The 19587-nt window shown below is 43.4% G+C and overlaps 1 protein-coding gene across 1 annotated transcript; it reads left to right on the top strand.

Moving 5' to 3' along the window:
- Window positions 1-226: 226 nt before the first annotated feature.
- EIF4G2 (eukaryotic translation initiation factor 4 gamma, 2) lies at window positions 227-12441 on the top strand. Its single transcript, XM_011947654.1, has 23 exons — window positions 227-1120; window positions 1179-1198; window positions 2105-2231; window positions 2603-2668; window positions 3421-3561; window positions 4388-4490; window positions 4952-5083; window positions 5162-5228; window positions 5315-5466; window positions 5783-5893; window positions 6079-6162; window positions 6241-6339; window positions 6930-7071; window positions 7166-7326; window positions 7678-7791; window positions 8382-8507; window positions 8654-8758; window positions 8842-9057; window positions 9141-9399; window positions 9727-9931; window positions 10053-10264; window positions 10356-10477; window positions 11608-12441. The coding sequence occupies exons 1-23, from the start codon at window positions 1005-1007 to the stop codon at window positions 11671-11673; spliced, it is 2946 nt and encodes a 981-aa protein (XP_011803044.1). The 5' UTR covers window positions 227-1004; the 3' UTR covers window positions 11674-12441.
- The last annotated feature ends 7146 nt before the right edge of the window (window positions 12442-19587 follow it).

Genomic DNA, 19587 nt, shown 5'->3' with positions numbered 1-19587 from the left:
GCCAGGCCTCAACCCAACGGGCCCGGCCCCTGGAGAGGCCAGGCACGCGAGGGCAACCACAGCTCCAAGGGGCGCCAAGAAAAGCGATGCTCACTCGCCACGCACAGGGCTCCGGGGAGGTAAGGGTGCGTTTTCTTCCCATATTCCCGGTGAGAAAACGAGGTCGGGAGAAAAGGGGATGATACAACTGAAGCATGGGATATCGACTTAGTGAACAAAGGGACTGGAGCAAGAAGCAGCAGCCACACCAACGCAGGCTCAAAAGGGCTCTCCGGCTTTACGCACGCGGCCCACATCTCGGCAGCGCAAGGGGCCCCTTACGCCACTGGCTCAGCCTCAGAGACTTCGCGAATATGGCTTTGCGCACTGCGGCGGGGCTGCGCCGCAACTGAGCTCAGCCCTGTGGCTCCTCCCCGTTGCCCTGCGCGGATTGGTGGCAGACGGCAACCGGGCCGCTGATTGGGCGGCGAAGGAGCCATTCGGGGCGGCTCTGGTGGGTTCGGCTGCCCCAAGAGTGATAAGTTCGGCTTCAGACACGCCTCACCGCCAGCAGTGAGTCGGAGCCCTATGGAGGTGGTAGTGGGTACCGGGTGGCGGCTGCAGCAGTGACTCCTCTGAGCTGAGTTTCAGGCCGTCCCCGACTCCTTCCTTCCCCTTCCCTCCCCCTTTTTTTTGTTTTCCGTTCCCCTTTCCCCTCCCTTCCCTATCCCCGACGACCGGATCCTGAGGAGGCAGCTGCGGTGGCAGCTGCTGAGTTCTCGGTGAAGGTGAGTGGAGCCGCCGCCGCCGCCGCCGAGTGGAGCGCTCTAAAATGGCCGCCGTCCCTGGCCGCTTCTTCTCGAGTAGTACAAAATGGCGGCCACAGGCGGAGCCGGGTGGGGCGACCCTTTTTTAGCATTTCCTCTGCGCTTCAGGCACCTGGAAAGTCTTGTCCTTTGTTATCTCTTCCCGTTGCTGACGGAGTAAAAGGAAAACGTCAGTGTTGGCCAGACCACCGTGCGGTCATGGCCGGATGGCCGACCTTTGCAGGGCCAAGGCTGTGGCGGACCGAGGCACGGGTGTGTTCGGCCGGCGAGGGAGCGCGGCGCGGACCGCGAGCGCCGAGTCGGGAGGCACGCGGGCCGGCAGGGAGGACCCGGCCGTTGGCGCGGGACCAGGGAACCGCAGGCGTCCCAGAGCCCGGCCTCCCGGCGGGGAGGTGTGTAGGGCCTGGAGTCGGCGGGGCTGCCCTTTGAGGGGAGGAAAAGAGAGAGAGATGATTTCTGCTCCTTTTGTCAGCGGAGGAGGCCGTGGCGGGGCGGTTGTCAGTCCCGGGGGGATTTATGGGGCAGGAGGGGGCCCGCTTGGAGGCGGCGGGTGGGCAGGAGGCCGCCTTCCTGCCTGGAGAACAAAGAGCTGGGCGCCGGGCCGGCGGGGGCGGCCTCAGCTGCTCCTCCCAGCCGAGCGACCCGCGGCGTCGCGGGGAGGTTGTCGGAAGCACTTCCCTAACTTGCGCCTGGGTGGGAGGAATGCTCCGCTCTTTTGTTCCCAGGAAGGGAAAAACGGGGCGGAGGTTCCTGCTGCCATGTTGTAGCCCAGGTCTTCCGCTTGCGAGTGCTAGCCCCGTACACCCGGCACACTCTCGCGCGTCTTTCCACGAGCTCTCCACGGGGAGGAGGCGAAAGGGTGGACAGGGGAAAACTGCTGAAGAGTTTTCGGAGAGACCTCATGCAGTCGCTGGCCTCCTGGTCGAGGCAGTAAAAATTCCTAGGGCAGACATTTTCCACGTGATGTTGCTCGTGTCTATAGTTAGATTTTTCTATTGATACCAGTGCTCAGTTTTAAAGACAGTAGAATGCGGCTTTTTCAAAAGATTCGTTCTGAGCCGTTTGAAATACTCTTGTGTTCTACGAAGTCTCTTTGCATCCTTGAACACCGGGGAATTTCCAGGTGGCTAAACAAAATGTAATTGTCTGTTTGTGTTTTGAGTACATCCTAGGTTAGTCTTACAGATCTGCAATGCAGTGACAGTGCCAAGATCTGAAATACGTTATAATTGAATGAAGGCTTGTAGATCTGTATGTTAGTTAGCAGTGTCTAATTTTGGTGCTCTTTCTCGTTCCAGGTAATTCATTTCTCCCATCCCCTCCCCTCCCCACCCCATCTATTAATATTATTCTTTTGAAGATTCTTCGTTGCCAAGCCGCCAAAGTGGAGAGTGCGATTGCAGAAGGGGGTGCTTCTCGTTTCAGGTATGTCTAGATTGATTTTGGGGAATCCTTTTGAAAAGGCCAGTCCCAAAACTTAGATACCATAGCAAATAATACCGACTTAATGGGTTGCAATTTTCATTTGAAAAATTCTTAAGTTTTCATTGACAGCCTTCTAAGAACTGCCATCTGAAGAATAAAATCAAGTATTTGCCTTTCCTTTGGGTCCCAGTTTAGTCTTAATTTGTAGCATAACATACGAACACTAAAATACAGACCTGGCTACAGTCTGGGCAAAATAGCGAGACCCCCATCTCTACAAGAAAAGCAGAACACAAAATAGATGGTTTATTCTTTTTGAGTGAGACATAGTTGGGATACAGTAAACAAAAAAGTTTTTTTGTTTTAAATAGTGCTTCTTCGGGCGGAGGAGGAAGTAGGGGTGCACCTCAGCACTATCCCAAGACTGCTGGCAACAGGTGTGGTAAACATATAAAAAAAAAAACTGAGCTTTATGTAACAAATTAAGTTAAAAGTCTTTCTCATGTGACTGTGTAATTAAGGCAATAGCCATCAAGACTCCTAATCTTAAGGGGCATGGTTTCTGTTGGGTATCCTAAATATAGAATATCAGTTCTTGATTATTCCTTAGCCAAATTATCTAAATGAGTTGAGATTCTGAAACTTACTTTTTTTCTTATTCTTTGGGTTATTTTTACTAATGTTTTTTTCTGAAATCAGTAGCTATTATTCCTACTAATTGGTATTAGCAAAATGGTACGCACGCAACGTGGTCAGTAAAACGTTAGAAAGTGTTAATTGGCAGCCGAACAACTTTGGGAGGCAAAGGTGGAGGATCGCTTGAGCGCAGGAGTTTGAGATCAGCATGGGCAACACAGCAAGACCCTATCTCTTTAAAAAAAAAATGCTAATTTTCACAATGTGGTTCCTGAATCCATAGCGTTGATACTGGGAATATTTACTAGACATGCAAATTCTTAGGCCCCACCCCAAACCAGTGAAAGCAGAAACTGGGTGGGCCCAGCAATCTGTCTTAACAAGCCCTTCAGGTGATTCTGATGCACACTACCGTTACAGAACCACTGATCTCCTGATTTGGCTTTTTGGGAGGGGAAGTCGAGAAAGCCTAAATTACTTTTTCTATTTCAGAGAGTTTATGATGTTTAACATTTGTTGTGTGAAAATAAGTGTTATTGCTGATTTTTATTAGCGAGTTCCTGGGGAAAACCCCAGGGCAAAACGCTCAGAAATGGATTCCTGCACGAAGCACTAGACGAGATGACAACTCCGCAGCAAACAACTCCGCAAACGAAAAAGAACGACATGATGCAATCTTCAGGAAAGTAAGAGGGTAAGTTGGAAGGTCTGTTTTACTAAGAGATGGGAAATAGTATGCATTAGCTGTGTTTGGTGTGTATGCTGTACTACTAAGAAGGCAAGGGTACCTTGAACTAGCCAGGTGCTGTGGTTCACGCCTGTAATCCCAACACTTTGGGAGGCCAAGGTGGGCAGATCACTTGAGGTCAGGAGTTCAAGACCAGCCTGGCCAACATGTTGAAACCCCATCTCTACTAAAAATACAAAAATTAGCCGAGTGTAGTGGCAGGCACCTGTTGTTCCAGCTGCTAAAGAGGCTGAGGCAGGAGAATCACTTGAATACCCTACACATGGAGGTTTCAGTGAGCCAAGATCATACCACTGCACTCCAGCCTGGGTGACAGAGCAAGACTGTCTCAAAAAAAAGAAAAATGTATCTTGAACGTCGTATTTTTGGTCTTAACGGTTGCTTTCAGCCATCGGATTGCAATCCATAATCCTGTTGTGCTAGCATTTGCCTTGGCTAAGGGAAGTGCTATGTTATTTAAGCCAGTGAAGCAGGGAATATAATGGTCTTAGTTCATGGTCTAGCCTTGATAGTGAGATCTTTGCACTCTAACCTTGAGAAAGTGAGAAAGGATTCTTGTCAAATAGCTGGGAACCCCCCTATCTAATTCAAATCATTGTAATTAAAATAACAGGTTTATTTCAGCATTCGTTTGGTTTTAGATGAGTAAGAAAACATGTCTTGATTATTAAAAGGAGCAAGTGGAAGAAAAATCAGTATAATTTAAAAGCAGTTTTTCAGTTCAAATTTTGTGTATTAGCTAACACTTAAAATGTAATTCCTTTTTCTCCAGCATACTAAATAAGCTTACTCCTGAAAAGTTTGACAAGCTATGCCTTGAGCTCCTCAATGTGGGTGTAGAGTCTAAACTCATCCTTAAAGGGGTCATACTGCTGGTAAGTTTTAAATATTGGCTTAACTCAAAAGGGAGAGGGAACTGTTTAACAAACTCAAGTTGTGTTTTTTTACACTTGGATTACTACTTAAAACCCTGAGGTGTGATTTTTGAATACTGATAGTGATTAGAAAGAACCACTGACTTCAGTAGCATTAGATTGAAGAGGTAAATGTTAAGTTCATGCTATGCTTGAAGAGATAAATGGTGGTGCTTAGCAAGCTCTTTTGTGGAAAACACCATATTTTGGTCTTGGAAATGCATTGTATGACAGTTTATGTAGACTTGAAAGTTTTGATATCCATGCCATTTTCTGACTCCCTGGAGATGGATGTGACTAGATGAGAACTGTATAACTGGACATTTTTGGTACAGTGTAATAGCTAACATTTAGGTGGTTGTATTTTTCCTAAGGAAGGGTTCTTGGAAGTAATTTAGTTTAAGCAATGACATTTTCTGTAGATTGTGGACAAAGCCCTAGAAGAGCCAAAGTATAGCTCACTGTATGCTCAGCTATGTCTGCGATTGGCAGAAGATGCACCAAACTTTGATGGCCCAGCAGCAGAGGGTCAACCAGGACAGAAGCAAAGCACCGTAAGTGGTAGTTTTTTGCTTGTTTTAAAGTTGACTTGAACAATTTCCTTAAGGCATGACAAATGTCTTTTTTCCCAGACATTCAGACGCCTCCTAATTTCCAAATTACAAGATGAATTTGAAAACCGAACTAGAAATGTTGATGGTAAGACTTAGAGTTGATACTAAGTAGTAGTGTATATTTTCAGCTTAATTCTGAATGTTGTCTTATTTCATTGTTATTTTTTTCAGTCTATGATAAGCGTGAAAATCCCCTCCTCCCCGAGGAGGAGGAACAGAGAGCCATTGCTAAGATCAAGATGTTGGGAAACATCAAATTCATTGGAGAGCTTGGCAAGCTTGATCTTATTCACGAATCTATCCTTCATAAGTGCATCAAAACAGTAAGTGTGACGGGGAAGTTAGGCTTAGGTGAATGTAGTCAATCATTATTTAGGGGAAATGAGTCAATTATTCATCTGAGAGGGAGATTGACTAGTTAAATACAAATGGGCAACAAAATTTACCAAACATAGAAGAATAATTTGAAATATGTGGTGTTTGACAAAGTGTAGGGTTAGAACTGATCAGATTGGTAGAAAGCACTATACTAGATTCTGTAGGAACTGTGAATGAGTCAGTGCAAACGTAAAGGGAAAGTACTACGCCTAAACCAGAGTAACTGTAAAATTTTGTCACCATGGCATTTTATTCTTGTAGCTTTTGGAAAAGAAGAAGAGAGTCCAACTCAAAGATATGGGAGAGGATTTGGAGTGCCTCTGTCAGATAATGAGGACAGTGGGACCTAGATTAGACCATGAACGAGCCAAGGTATGTGTGTAGCTGATGGAAGCAGTACAAGTAGTTTGTCTTTAAATCAAGCTATTTATTTTTGTGACATCATAGGGGATTGCCATATTTAGCCATTAACTGGGTTGTAATCTAGAAGTCTTAAAAGCTGTAAATTGAACACATTTGCTTTAGCTCTTCCAATGAATGTATTCTTCTCTTATCAGTCCTTAATGGATCAGTACTTTGCCCGAATGTGCTCCTTGATGTTAAGTAAGGAATTGCCAGCGAGGATTCGTTTCCTGCTGCAGGTAAAACTGGTTTCTTTAAATGTGTTGGTAAGCTGAGTTTTTGGTTTAGGAATATTGAAATATATTTTTCAATTAAAGGATACCGTAGAGTTGCGAGAACACCATTGGGTTCCTCGCAAGGCTTTTCTTGACAATGGACCAAAGACGATCAATCAAATCCGTCAAGATGCAGTAAAAGTAAGATTGGGTTTTGTTTTGTCACATAGACTTTGTGTTTGTAGAGTAGTATGGTATTCCTCCCCACCCACCCCGAACACTTGAGGGGTCTGTCTGATCTTAGTGGCGGAGCTTAATGTTTTTAGTGTCTTGTCTTCCATTTTTATTTTTTTATTTTTTGAGACAGAATTTCACACTGTCACCCAGGCTGGAGTGCAGTGGGGCACGTTCTTGATTCACTGCAACCTCTGCCTCCCAGGTTCAAGCGATTCTCCTGCCTCAGCCTCCCCAGTAGCTGGGACTATAAGCGTGTGCCACCACAACCCACTAATTTTTTGTATTTTTAGTAGAGATGGTTCTACCAATGTTGGCCAGGCTTGTCTTGAACTCCTGACCTCATGCAAACCAAGGCTTGGGCCTCCCAAAGTGCTGGGATTACAGGTGTGAGCCACCATGCCCAGCCTTGTCTGCCATTTTTGGAAGAAGTTATTTACAGAAATAGCATAAATTACGGTTTAATATTCTAGGTTTCCCCCCCAGTTGCAAGAATTTTAGTTTTAAGTGAAATAGGGTCCAGAGACAAAAAGTGCTTATTCACTTCATTTCTAAAGGATCTAGGGGTGTTTATTCCTGCTCCTATGGCTCAAGGGATGAGAAGTGACTTCTTCCTGGAGGGACCGTTCATGCCACCCAGGATGAAAATAGATAGGGACCCACTTGGAGGACTTGCTGATATGTTTGGACAAATGCCAGGTAATTTGGAAAAAAACAATGGTTTCATTAAGCTGAAAAATCAGTTTAACTTTGTCAGTAGAGTTTTGAGAGTTGTCCATATATGTATTTTAAGGTAGCGGAATTGGTACTGGTCCAGGAGTTATCCAGGATAGATTTTCACCCACCATGGGACGTCATCGTTCAAATCAACTGTTCAATGGCCATGGGGGACACATCATGCCTCCCACACAGTCGCAGTTTGGAGAGATGGGAGGCAAGTTTATGAAAAGCCAGGTAAGTAATATTTGAGTGTTTAGGCAATAAGTGTTAAATTCTGCAATATATGTGATTTCATTTGCTGTTAAAACATGAAACTATTTTAGGAGTGTGCATGTTTGCTAAACCATATCTGCAACATTTATTTCAAACTAAAATGTTTATCCTTAAGATTAGTAAAGTATTAGTAAAATGACGTAACTTTATTTGACAGGTTAGATTTTTATTCTTACCTGTTTCATCTTTTACTTTCTCTGAGCAGATTCAATTAAACTTTCTTTTTGGCTTGGCTCATCCTTTTTGGTACTTGATTACCATAATTGGTGGACCCCTTCTTATCTAGACTTTCTTTCTCCTTTTCTGAAATAGGGGCTAAGCCAGCTCTACCATAACCAGAGTCAGGGACTCTTATCCCAGCTGCAAGGACAGTCGAAGGATATGCCACCTCGGTTTTCTAAGAAAGGACAGCTTAATGCAGATGAGGTACATTTGCCTATGTTACTTATATACCATAGTTTGTCAATTCAGAAATTTATTGCCCGATGATTATAAAAAGACACGTTATTAAGAGGACTTAATGCTGGAGTTCTTTACATTTTTCTCTCTTCTCTGTACTTATTTTTCTTTCTTTGAATGTCCAGCGTCCTGTGAGTGAAGATTATGAGATATGAGGGCAAGTCTGCTAAAGTCTATTAGGGCAAGGAAAATGGTTGTCAAGATATTGTGGTTTCTTTCTTTGTAAGTAGGGTGATTTAAGGATAAAACAAGGAATTTTCTAAACTGGTTAAATTTGCAGTTTTTTATTTGAATATTTTAGTCATGCTAATTCTAAGAGAATTCTCATAAATGTAAGATTTATAATAGTATCTTACTACTGTATGCATCATCAGATCTTTAATTTTTTTGTCAAAAATTAAATCTGTTAATGTGGAGTGCCTTCTTTAATTTTTTAAAAAGCTTAATGTTTTCCTAGATTCTGTCATGTTTGTATCGGATTTTAGATGTTGTATTTAATATGTTCACCAACTGCATGTTGTTAATTTAGTTCTATTTTGATTTGTTTTCAATTCCAGATTAGCCTGAGGCCTGCTCAGTCTTTCCTAATGAATAAAAATCAAGTGCCAAAGCTTCAGCCCCAGATAACTATGATTCCTCCTAGTGCACAACCACCACGCACTCAAACACCACCTCTGGGACAGGTACAGACCATAGTGTGATAGCATTTTCTGTTGTTCCATTATTTTCTAAAGATGACTGAAGACTTTTTTTTTCTAAATTTAGTATGTTCTTCCCCCTAACTATATTCCTTCTTTTAAAAAATATCTTGTCATTGCTTGTTTTTAAGACACCTCAGCTTGGTCTCAAAACTAATCCACCACTTATCCAGGAAAAGCCTGCCAAGACCAGCAAAAAGCCACCACCATCAAAGGAAGAACTACTTAAACTAACTGTAAGTTTCAAATATCCCATTTTAGTGTAATCAGCCTATATTTGAGATAGAGAAAACATTAAAGATACTTGTGTTCTTCACAGGAAACTGTTGTGACTGAATATCTAAATAGTGGAAATGCAAATGAGGCTGTCAATGGTGTAAGAGAAATGAGGGCTCCTAAACACTTTCTTCCTGAGATGTTAAGCAAAGTAATCATCCTGTCACTAGATAGAAGCGATGAAGATAAAGAAAAAGCAAGTTCTTTGATCAGTTTACTCAAACAGGAAGGAATAGCCACAAGTGACAACTTCATGCAGGTAGGACACTTAACTGATTGTGTGGTAAGAACTCTTACCACTCAAATTTGAGAACTGATAAACTGTTGTATATTTCTTCTAAGGCTTTCCTGAATGTATTGGACCAGTGTCCCAAACTGGAGGTTGACATCCCCTTGGTGAAATCATATTTAGCACAGTTTGCAGCTCGTGCCATCATTTCAGAGCTGGTGAGCATTTCAGAACTAGCTCAACCACTAGAAAGTGGCACCCATTTTCCTCTCTTCCTACTTTGTCTTCAGCAATTAGCTAAATTACAAGATCAAGAATGGTTAACAGAACTTTTTCAACAAAGCAAGGTCAATATGCAGAAAATGCTCCCAGGTAAGAGAATGCTGACTTGTTTGTTTTTTTTTAATATTATATTTAGAGATTTTTAGTACCTCGAATGGATTTATGTAGGTCAGACGGTCTGATTGTCCTGCTCAGATAATGATAAACATTACTGCAGATCTTACCAATAAAAAGATTTATGATTAAACTACTTTCATTTGATCCGTATATTGAGTTTTTTCATTTGCTGGGTTGGTTCTCTATTCTGCTACATGGATCTTGTATACTTGGGGACATCATTTGTGAAGTTCTGTTCTCTGGACAGGACAACTTGGTAAAATGAACTTTTAGATGATGCAAGTGGCTTTGTCTCTTCAGAAATTGATCAGAATAAGGACCGCATGTTGGAGATTTTGGAAGGAAAGGGACTGAGTTTCTTATTCCCACTCCTCAAACTGGAGAAGGAACTGTTGAAGCAAATAAAGTTGGATCCATCCCCTCAAACCATATATAAATGGATTAAAGATAACATCTCTCCCAAACTTCATGTAGATAAAGGATTTGTGAACATCTTAATGACTAGGTAAGACGAATGGTTTTCTACATGTAGTAATGTTTCATGTACTAGAAAAGAATGTCTACAAGGCAGGAGACTAAGCAAGAAAACTCACTGTTGGGTTCTAACAAGACCTCTTTCTGTCCAGCTTCTTACAGTACATTTCTAGTGAAGTAAACCCCCCGAGTGATGAAACAGATTCATCCTCTGCTCCTTCCAAAGAACAGTTAGAGCAGGAAAAACAACTACTTCTTTCTTTCAAGCCAGTAATGCAGAAATTTCTTCATGATCACGTTGATCTACAAGTCAGTGCCCTGTATGCTCTTCAGGTGCACTGCTATAACAGCAACTTCCCAAAAGGTGAGGGAACTTGTATCGGAGGAATGGTGTGGGGCAAGTCTTAAACAGCACACTAAATAATGGGCTTACTACTTTTTAATTTTTTTTAAAGGCATGTTACTTCGCTTTTTTGTGCACTTCTATGATATGGAAATTATTGAAGAAGAAGCTTTCTTGGCTTGGAAAGAAGATATAACCCAAGAGTTTCCGGGAAAAGGCAAGGCTTTGTTCCAGGTAAGTCTTTTGTTAAAAATTTGGTCTGCTTATTTCATTTTGCTTGGTATTAACTTCAAGTTTAGAGCCTTTTTCAACTGAAATACAGGCAAGATAGTCCTAGTTAGTAGTTTGTCTTCACCCATACATTTCATTCTGCACTGTTTAAAGCTATGATTAAGTAAAGCTACACAATGAATCAGTTCTAGTGGTGTATAAGATGTTAGAGGTAGCTAACAAATTTTTCAAGGAGTATAGCTACTTATATAGATGGGAGTGACTGTACAAGTTTCGATTTAAGCTTTTTAAAAAACGTCAGCAAAGAGGAAATTGTAGCTGGGCACGTGGCTCATCATGCCTGTAATCCTGGCACTTTTAAGAGGCCGAGGTGGGAGGATCACTTGAACTCAGGAGTTCAAGACCAGCCTGGGCAGCAGAGTGAAACCCTGTCTTTAAAAAATACAAAAAATTAGCCAGGCATGGTGACATGTTCCTGTGGTCCTGGTCCCAGCTACTCGGGAGGATGTCTTGAGCCCAGGAGGCAGAGGTTGCAGTGAGCTGAGATTACAACACTGCACTCTAGCCTGGGCAACAGAGTAAGACTGTGTCTCAAAAAAAGAAAAGAACAGTTTAAATATATATTTATTTTTTAAAAAAGAAAAGATGCTTTTGATTTCTCACAATTTAATTGTGTCTTATTGAATGAAGTTGTAGCCCTAGGGGAGGAACATCAGGGCATTCTCAAATCACAGTGAATGCAATAATCACCTGAAGAGCAGTTTAAAAGTAGGTTCCAGGCCTAACCCAGAGATTCTGGTTTAGTAGGTCTGTGTACAAAATCCAGGTGACTTTCATGCTACTAGTTTTCCAGGGGGCCCACGCTTTGAGAAACATTGGTCCTACGGCGCATCTTACTACCTTTTTACTACTGATTATAAACTAGATTCATGAGGCTCATCCTTGCAGGATTATATCTAGCTCTGTGTTGTCCCAAATCTGGATAATATACCACTGTTTGTATAACTTAATATACAAATTGTTATAAGGATGTCCTTGTTTCATATTCTAAAACTGTAGTACCACCTAAAACTTTTTGGATAGATTTCCATTTATATTGTGAACTATTTTAAGTTACAAATCTTAATTTATAGGTGAATCAGTGGCTAACCTGGCTAGAAACTGCTGAAGAAGAAGAATCAGAGGAAGAAGCTGACTAAAAAGAACCAGCCAAAGCCTTAAATTGTGCAAAACATACTGTTGCTATGATGTAACTGCATTTGACCTAACCACTGCGAAAATTCATTCCGCTGTAATGTTTTCACAATATTTAAAGCAGAAGCACGTCAGTTAGGATTTTCTTCTGCATAAGGTTTTTTTGTAGTGTAATGTCTTAATCATAGTCTACCATCAAATATTTTAGGAGTATCTTTAATGTTTAGATAGTATATTAGCAGCATGCAATAATTACATCATAAGTTCTCAAGCAGAGGCAGTCTATTGCAAGGACCTTCTTTGCTGCCAGTTATCATAGGCTGTTTTAAGTTAGAAAACTGAATAGCAACACTGAATACTGTAGAAATGCACTTTGCTCAGTAATACTTGAGTTGTTGCAATATTTGATTATCCATTTGGTTGTTACAGAAAAATTCTTAACTGTAATTGATGGTTGTTGCCGTAATAGTATATTGCCTGTATTTCTACCTCTAGTAATGGGCTTTATGTGCTAGATTTTAATATCCTTGAGCCTGGGCAAGTGCACAAGTCTTTTTAAAAGAAACATGGTTTACTTGCACAAAACTGATCAGTTTTGAGAGATCGTTAATGCCCTTGAAGTGGTTTTTGTGGGTGTGAAACAAATGGTGAGAATTTGAATTGGTCCCTTCTATTATAGTATTGAAATTAAGTCTACTTAATTTATCAAGTCATGTTCATGCCCTGATTTTATATACTTGTATCTATCAATAAACATTGTGATACTTGATGTAGTGATGTGTGGCTATAAATGGCATCGACAGTCTGGGAGAATAGTCAGCTTTGTTGTTGAGGTATAGGAGACCCACCTTAGTTTGACTTACGGACTTTCAAATGTTTGTTTTTCTGCTGTACAAGCCTGAGTTCCAGAAGGAATTTTTAGACTCTTCATGATGAGACCCAAGATTTAATTAAGGTGGTTATTTCTCCTTTGAGTTACTAAAAATAGTAACTCAAGTAAGGTGGTTATTTCTCCTTTGAGTTACTAACCAATATAAATGATTTTTGTAATCAAAGATTACAAGTCTCATGAATGTGGAGGAACATGGCTACACATAGCAACTATAATTTGGTGACATTTATCTTTTGTCAGACGGAAATACATGATGATGTCAGAATAAGCTTAGCTGTCCTGCAAGCATCATCCCAAGTAGCTGCCCCTGAATGTCCAGGAAGATCCCTGCTTCCTCTGGGAAAATTCCATCGTCCCAATAAAATTGACTTTTGATTCAACTTAAACCTCTGCATGTTTTCCAAAAGCACATATAAAGGATTTCCCTCCAGCCCTGGAACATTCTGACAATCCTAGGGTTACTTCTAACATTGGCATGGATGGGGGCTCTCGAAGTGTGCTACTGGAATTCTGGTTGATACCAACACCGAAGAACAACCTGTTGGTGATGGGGGAGACCCTCAAGGCAGACTGTCACACTGCTGAACCCATCAGAACCTTGAAGTCAGAAGATGCTGCCTGCACATGCTCCTACGGGTGGTGGGCAGAGCCAATCAATGTGTTTGTGTCTTACTTGGGCCAGGGAAGCTAAACCTTGCGTTATGGCACTCATCTTCCCTGAAGTATTTAACAAGTCAAGCTTTTGGGGAGTACTTTGAGTACAGCAAAATTAAGGCTGAGCAGAGATTTGTATGAACCTACTTGAGATTTTAAAAGCTGTAAGTTATTTCTCTGCCCAACCTTCCCCACTAAGGGGAGGAAACTGATTTTTAACCTAGCAAAAGGAGCAAGTGGTTAGACAGGTGGATCAGCTATTCAATTCCTCATACTGCCGGAATTTCCCCAATTCAGCCAGGGTATCAGACTAAAGAAAGTGTTAGAACTAAGCTTGGGCCGGGTGCGGTGGCTTGTGCTTGTAATCCTATCACTTTAGGAGGCCAAGGTGGGTGGATGACCTGAGGTTGGAGTTCGAGACCAGGCTGGCCAACATGGACAAACCCTGTACTCTTCCAGAAAAAGACAAAATCAGCCGGGCGTGGTGGTGCGTGCATGCCTGCAATCCCAGTGACTCAGGAGGCTGAGGCAGGAGAATCACTTGAACCTGGGAGGTGGAGGCTGCGGTGAGTCAAGATGGCACCATTGCACTCCAGCTAAGCAACAAGAGCGAAACTCCATCTCAATAAAACAACTAAACCCAGTGCGTAGTGGTTTGTTACTGCTTACAGAATCATGCTTTAATCTTCCCACCCCATATGTGTCAAGAGCTACTCAAAATAACCTGTAGAGAATGTATAATACTGCTGCTACCTTGTTCTAAAGACACCTAACAGTGCACTTTATAACCTACCATACTGTGAAACGGCAGTATTTGGATATAATTGGGATGTACCTTGCACAATGGCCAAGGTCTTTAGTATCAGCATGTAGTGACTAATTTTCATTCACTTCATGGTGACTTCAAAATAAGATTGCACAACTTTACTGCCCCAATTTTTTTCCTTTATATACTGCAAAATTGAAAGTTGTCCAATTTTCCCCATTCTCAAGGCTCAATAGGGTTTCACTCCCCAGGTTCCCCACACCAAAATTTTCTCAGGGTCACCAGTAACTCCATATATCTAGTAGGTTTTGATCCTCCTGTAGGCAGCATTTGACAAGCTGGACTCATTCCTTGAAAGTGTTAACTTGTTCCCAGGACACCTCCTTTTTCTTGCTTTTCAGTTTCCAATGGGAGATGCCTGATCTCAATACTTTTTCAGTTGCTGTCATACTCTGCATCCAGTCTAGCATCAAATCATGTTGATTGCATTCCAAACATTTTAGAAATTGAACAACTTGCTTCTTCAACCACCACCCTCATTTCTCACCTAGGTACCACAGTAGCCTTAACTGGCCTTCCTGCTTAGCCCTCGCCTCCATTTTGTCTTCTCAACACAGCACCACTTAGCTCTAAACCCACCAAATGGCTTCCCACCTAGTGGGATTTTTATGTCAAAATACTTAATTTGGTCTACATCGCCCTGCATCTGATTTCCTTACCCCTCTCCCCATCGTTGCACCACGACCTGTTTCTCTGATCTAATTTCCTACTGCCGGCACTTAATCCTTCTGCTCCCACCACACTGGCCTTGCTGCTCCTAGGACATGCCAAGCATCTTCTTACCTTGGAAGTTTTATGTTCCTCCTTTCTTCTGGATAACTGGATGACTGGCTTTCTCCCCTTCTTCAGGTCTTGGCTCAAACGTCACTTTTATTAGTAAAGTCCTCATTGTCAATTCTGATAACCTCTTGCGGATCATAAGGGGCAGGAAAGAAATTCACATATATTTTTAAAACTCTAAGCACATCCTCATCCCTCTTTTTGTATCTCCATGTCTCATTACATGATATACTGCATGTTTATATCTGATTCCTGCTAGAATGTGAACAGCATGAAGTATTTGCCAGTTTTTTTCACTGCTGCATTCCCAGCATCCAGAACAGTGCCCAGTAAACACTCAAATATTTGTTCAACCAAATCATGAATTAATAAAATTACCCTACATGGCAGGATGTGGACATAGAGGAAAGAAGTAGTGGAAAGACCCCAGACTCAAGTTGTAGATCGATCTAGGGTTAATCTCTACCACTTACAAGCAGCGTGATCTTAGGTAAGATTTTTTTTATCTGAGTCTTATTTTAGAAATTATTTTAGAAAATTTAGCTTGGGCAACGTGGGGAAACTCCGTGTCTACAAAAAAAAAAAAAAAAAAAGAAAACTTTGCTGGGTGTGGTGGCATACACCTGTAGTCCCAGCTACTCAGGAGGCTGAGGTGGGAGCATCACGTGAGGCCAGGAGGTCGAGGCTGCAGTGAGCCATGATCGCGTCACTACACTCCAGCCTGGGCAACACAGGGAGACCCTGTCTCGAATGAATGAATGAAAATGTGGCTAACATGCAGCTGTAGTTCCAGCTACTCTGAAGGCTGAGGTGGGAGGATTGCTTGAGCCCAAGAGTTTGCGGCTGCAGTGAACTATGATGGTGTCACTGCACTCCAGCCTGGGAGACAGAGCAAGACCCTGTCTCAAAAATTTAAAAAACAAAAACAAAACAAAAAAAAACTGTACAAGGTTAATACTTAAGGATTGTCATGAGAGCTAGACAAGTTAACATGTGAAAGTCAATAGGGAGAGCATCCCATATAGCAGCCCAATAGATATGAATGTCACCCTCTCAGTAGCCTTTCTAAGATTCCTCCCCAGGAGAACTGCTTCCATCTTCTGAACTAACAAGATCACTGGCTAGATCTAATTGAAGGGTATAGCTCAGTCTTATTTGATCAATCAAAAGCATTCACCAGTTGACTTTCCTCTTCCCTATTTTGTTTTTCTCCCAGCTTCTCAGTCTCCTTTAAAAGCCCTCTTTTGTCACCTGGTCCCTGACTGTTGGTGTTCTGCCTCCCTTCTTCAACACGGTCATTCACTTCTGAGGATCCGATTACCAGCTAACCGCTGGTGACATCTGTATCTTCAGTCCAAACCCCTTTCCAGAATGTCAAACTCGCACATCCAACCAGCCCCTGGACAATTTTTCTGAATGTGCCACAAGCACTTCAAACTCAATATTCATCCCTAAACTCTTTCCTGCAAACCAACACTCCCTCCCTTTCTAACTCTGGAACCATAGCCTCATGCAAACCAAAAACGAGTCACTTTCTCACTAGCTTAAGAGACAATTTTCCAAGCAAAGCTCTCCAAGAATATGCAAGAGCCCTGGACGAGGAGACACCTGAGCACAGGGCAGAGAGTAGCAGACACAGGACATTGAAGTCCCACAGCCTGCCCCGCCCCGCAGCCCTGCCCTCGCCCGTCCTGACCCAGCAGGAGCGCAGGGCGCTGAGCTGGACCCAGGTCCCCAACCGATCAGCAACGCTGTCCCACAGCGCCCTCTGCCGGGCTGCCGGGAGACCACCCCTGGAAGGGGGGTGGGGTTGCAAGGCTCTGGCCGTTGTCCTGTACAGCCCACGCGGAGGCAAGACCGAGACCCACCGGTCACGCTCATGGAGAGGGGGAATGAGAATGTTGCCCTGGGTTTGGTCTCCTGTCAGCGTTGCATGACGCGACGATGTGACTGGTAAATGAGCAGTGGCTCCTCTAGAGGTGCTCTGGTCAGCTGCGCAGCAGGCAGAACAGAGCAGAGCGCAGGCCCCAGCTTCCCGGGTCATCAGTTCTGGGAGCCTAGGCCAATCGCTGCACCTTCCCAGGCTCTATTTGACTTACCTGTGAAATTATCCTTTGTCTGCCTAGCTCTCCGGTGCGTTTCGAAGGGCCGCATCGCTAGGTATGGAACAGCAGTGATGGACAGCTGTGGAACTGTTCTACAAGTCCATGCGTCTCGCAAGTATGTACTGAGTACATATTTGCCAGGGGCTACTCCAGGGCCAGAGATGTAACAGTAATGAGACAGTCTTCTTTTGGAACAAACTTTCTGGGTGATAGCAGAGAGACAGTAAATCAACACACGGACAGTGCCAGGCAGTAAAAAGTGCTGTATGTAGAGATGCAGAATAAGGGCTAGGGAGTGGAGTGAGTGCTGCTTGAAAGAGGGGGTTCTGGGATGGCCTCAGGAGGAGGTGGCCTTTGAGCAAAGATCTGAGAGATGCCAGGGAGTGAACTCCACAGCCATCTGGAGGAAGAGCATTCCTGGCAGAGGGGACGCCAAGCTGGAGGCCCTGAGATTGGGAACGCCCCTGGCCTGTCTGAGGAACAATCTGGCCAAGCAGAGGGCAAGGGGGTTTGAGGCTGGGCAGAAGGGCGCCGGTCAATGTATAGAACTAGTCAGACCCAGTAAGGACTTTGGCTTTTATGCTGAGTGAGATGGGCCGTCTTTGGAAGATTGCTTTTTATCATTTGTTAGTATCAATCTTCATTAAGACCAGCCAGTGCCTGCACTGCATCCTGAGCTCCGCTAGGACATATTATGATTACTGTAACTAATGTTTACAAGGAGTTAGCATATGTCAGGCTGCACCAAGTGTATCAGGGTAGTCATCCCTTGTAATCATCCCAACATCCTTGAGGCAGGTGCTTCACTATCCCCCTTCACTAATCCCATATCTGAGCCCCAAACTGAGGCTCAGAGAAGCAAAGCACCTGCCCAAGATCTTTCATGTATTTGGCAAGTAGTTATGAATGCCTTTTCTGCATTGTATTAGGCTGTTTTCACACTGCTATAAAGAAATACCTGAGACTTGGTAATTTATTTCTTTAGAAAAGAGATTTAATTGACTTACAGTTCCACATATTTGGGGAGGCTTCAGGAAACTTGCAATCACAGGAGAAAGTGAAGGGGAAGCAGGCACCTTCCTCACAAGGCAACGAGAGAAAGAGTGTGAAGGAGGAACTGTCAAACACTTATAAAACCATCAGGTCTCCTTGTGAGAACTCCCTATCATGAGAACAGCATGAGGGAAACCGCCCCCAAGATTGAATCACCTCCCACCAGGTCCCTCCCTCGACACGTGGGGATTATGGGGATTACAGTTTGAGATGAAATGAGATTTGGGGGAGGACGCAGAGCCACACCATAGCATGCATGCTCTTTTTAAGTACTGGGCCACATATCTAGTAAGTCATGGGGTGGTGATTCAAACCCTACACTGTAACTCAGGAGCCAGTGTTTATACCAGATACACCAAAATGCATGTTGGGGTGGGGGACAGAAACTGAAGAGAGAAAGTAAAGGGCCTGTTACAGAGGCAATGAGCCCCTCATGCTTGGAAGTGCAACCAAGGTGGAATGAGCGCAGCGAGGGACAGGCACTTCTGAGGGTTGGGGCGTAGGACCTGAGGTGAGGAAGAATCAGCCCCTAATCCTTCTGTCATGGGTTGAATTATGTCCCCAGCCCCCAGAGATATATGCTGATGTCCTAACTCCAGGTACCAGTGAATGTGACCTTCCTATTTGGAAATAAGGTCTTTGCAGATGTAATCAAGTCCTTAGAGGAGGCCCTAATCTGATATAATGGTGTCCTTATAATAAGAGAAGTGGCACACAGACATGCAGGGTGAACGCCACATGATGACAGGGGCAGAGATTGGAGTGACGCCTCTAAAAGCTAAGGACTGCCAAAGTTTGCCAGCAATGCTAGCAGCTAGGAGACAGAAGTGGACAGATCCTCTCTAGAGCCTTCTGATGCTCTGCTGACACCTTGATTTTGGACTTCTAGTCTCCAGAACAATGAGAGAATATGTTTTTGTGGTTCAAGCCACCCCGTTTGTGCTACTTCATTACGGCAGTCCTAGGAAACTAATACATTGCCCCCAACCCCAGCACCATCACTTCCATCCAGGGCCACCGTGCCCTCCAGCTCTGTCCCTTCCTCTCTCCTCTCCAGAAACCACCAGCTGCTTCACAACTCAGCTGGGTGCAGAAAGGTGAGGGAAGGGCTTGGACGAGCTAGTAAATAAGATAAGTAAATGAATGAGCAGTGGAGCTCTATTTTGTGCTGAGAAAAATGCTTTGAAGAAAATTAGTAATCAACTTTAGTACTAAAAAATTAGAAAATAAGCCAAAAAAAAGATATAAAGCTAAGCATATTAAAATTTTTCATAATTTGGGGTGAGGTGACTTTTCTTTTTCTTTTCTTTTCTTTTTTTTTTTGAGACAGAGTCTCCCTGTTTCTTCTAGGCTGGAGTGTAATGGCCTGACCTCGGCTGACTGAAACCTCTGCCTCCTAGGTTCAAGCAATTCTCCCTGCCTCAGCCTCCGGAGTAGCTGGGATTACAGGCACCCATCACAATGTCCAGCTAATTTTTGTATTTTTTAGTAGAGACGGGGTTTTGCCATGTTGGTCAGGTTGGTCTTGAACTCCTAACCTCAGGTGATCTGCCCGCCTCAGCCTCCCAAAGTGCTGGGATTACAGGCGTAGTCACCGTGCCCGGACTAG

Source organism: Colobus angolensis, unplaced genomic scaffold, assembly GCF_000951035.1.
Source record: "Colobus angolensis palliatus isolate OR3802 unplaced genomic scaffold, Cang.pa_1.0 Scaffold269, whole genome shotgun sequence".
NCBI classification, from domain to species: Eukaryota; Metazoa; Chordata; class Mammalia; order Primates; family Cercopithecidae; genus Colobus; species Colobus angolensis.
Note: the sequence above shows the minus strand (reverse complement) of the source record. Positions and strands in the feature narration are given on the sequence as shown.

Coding starts and splice junctions, on each gene's coding strand:
- EIF4G2 (XM_011947654.1), top strand. CDS start 1,005: ATGGCCGGATGGCCGACCTTTGCAGGGCCAAGGCTGTGGCGGACCGAG. Junction 3,562..4,387: donor ATCTTCAGGAAAGTAAGAGG/GTAAGTTGGAAG, acceptor CTTTTTCTCCAG/CATACTAAATAAGCTTACTC. Junction 5,467..5,782: donor TTCATAAGTGCATCAAAACA/GTAAGTGTGACG, acceptor TTATTCTTGTAG/CTTTTGGAAAAGAAGAAGAG.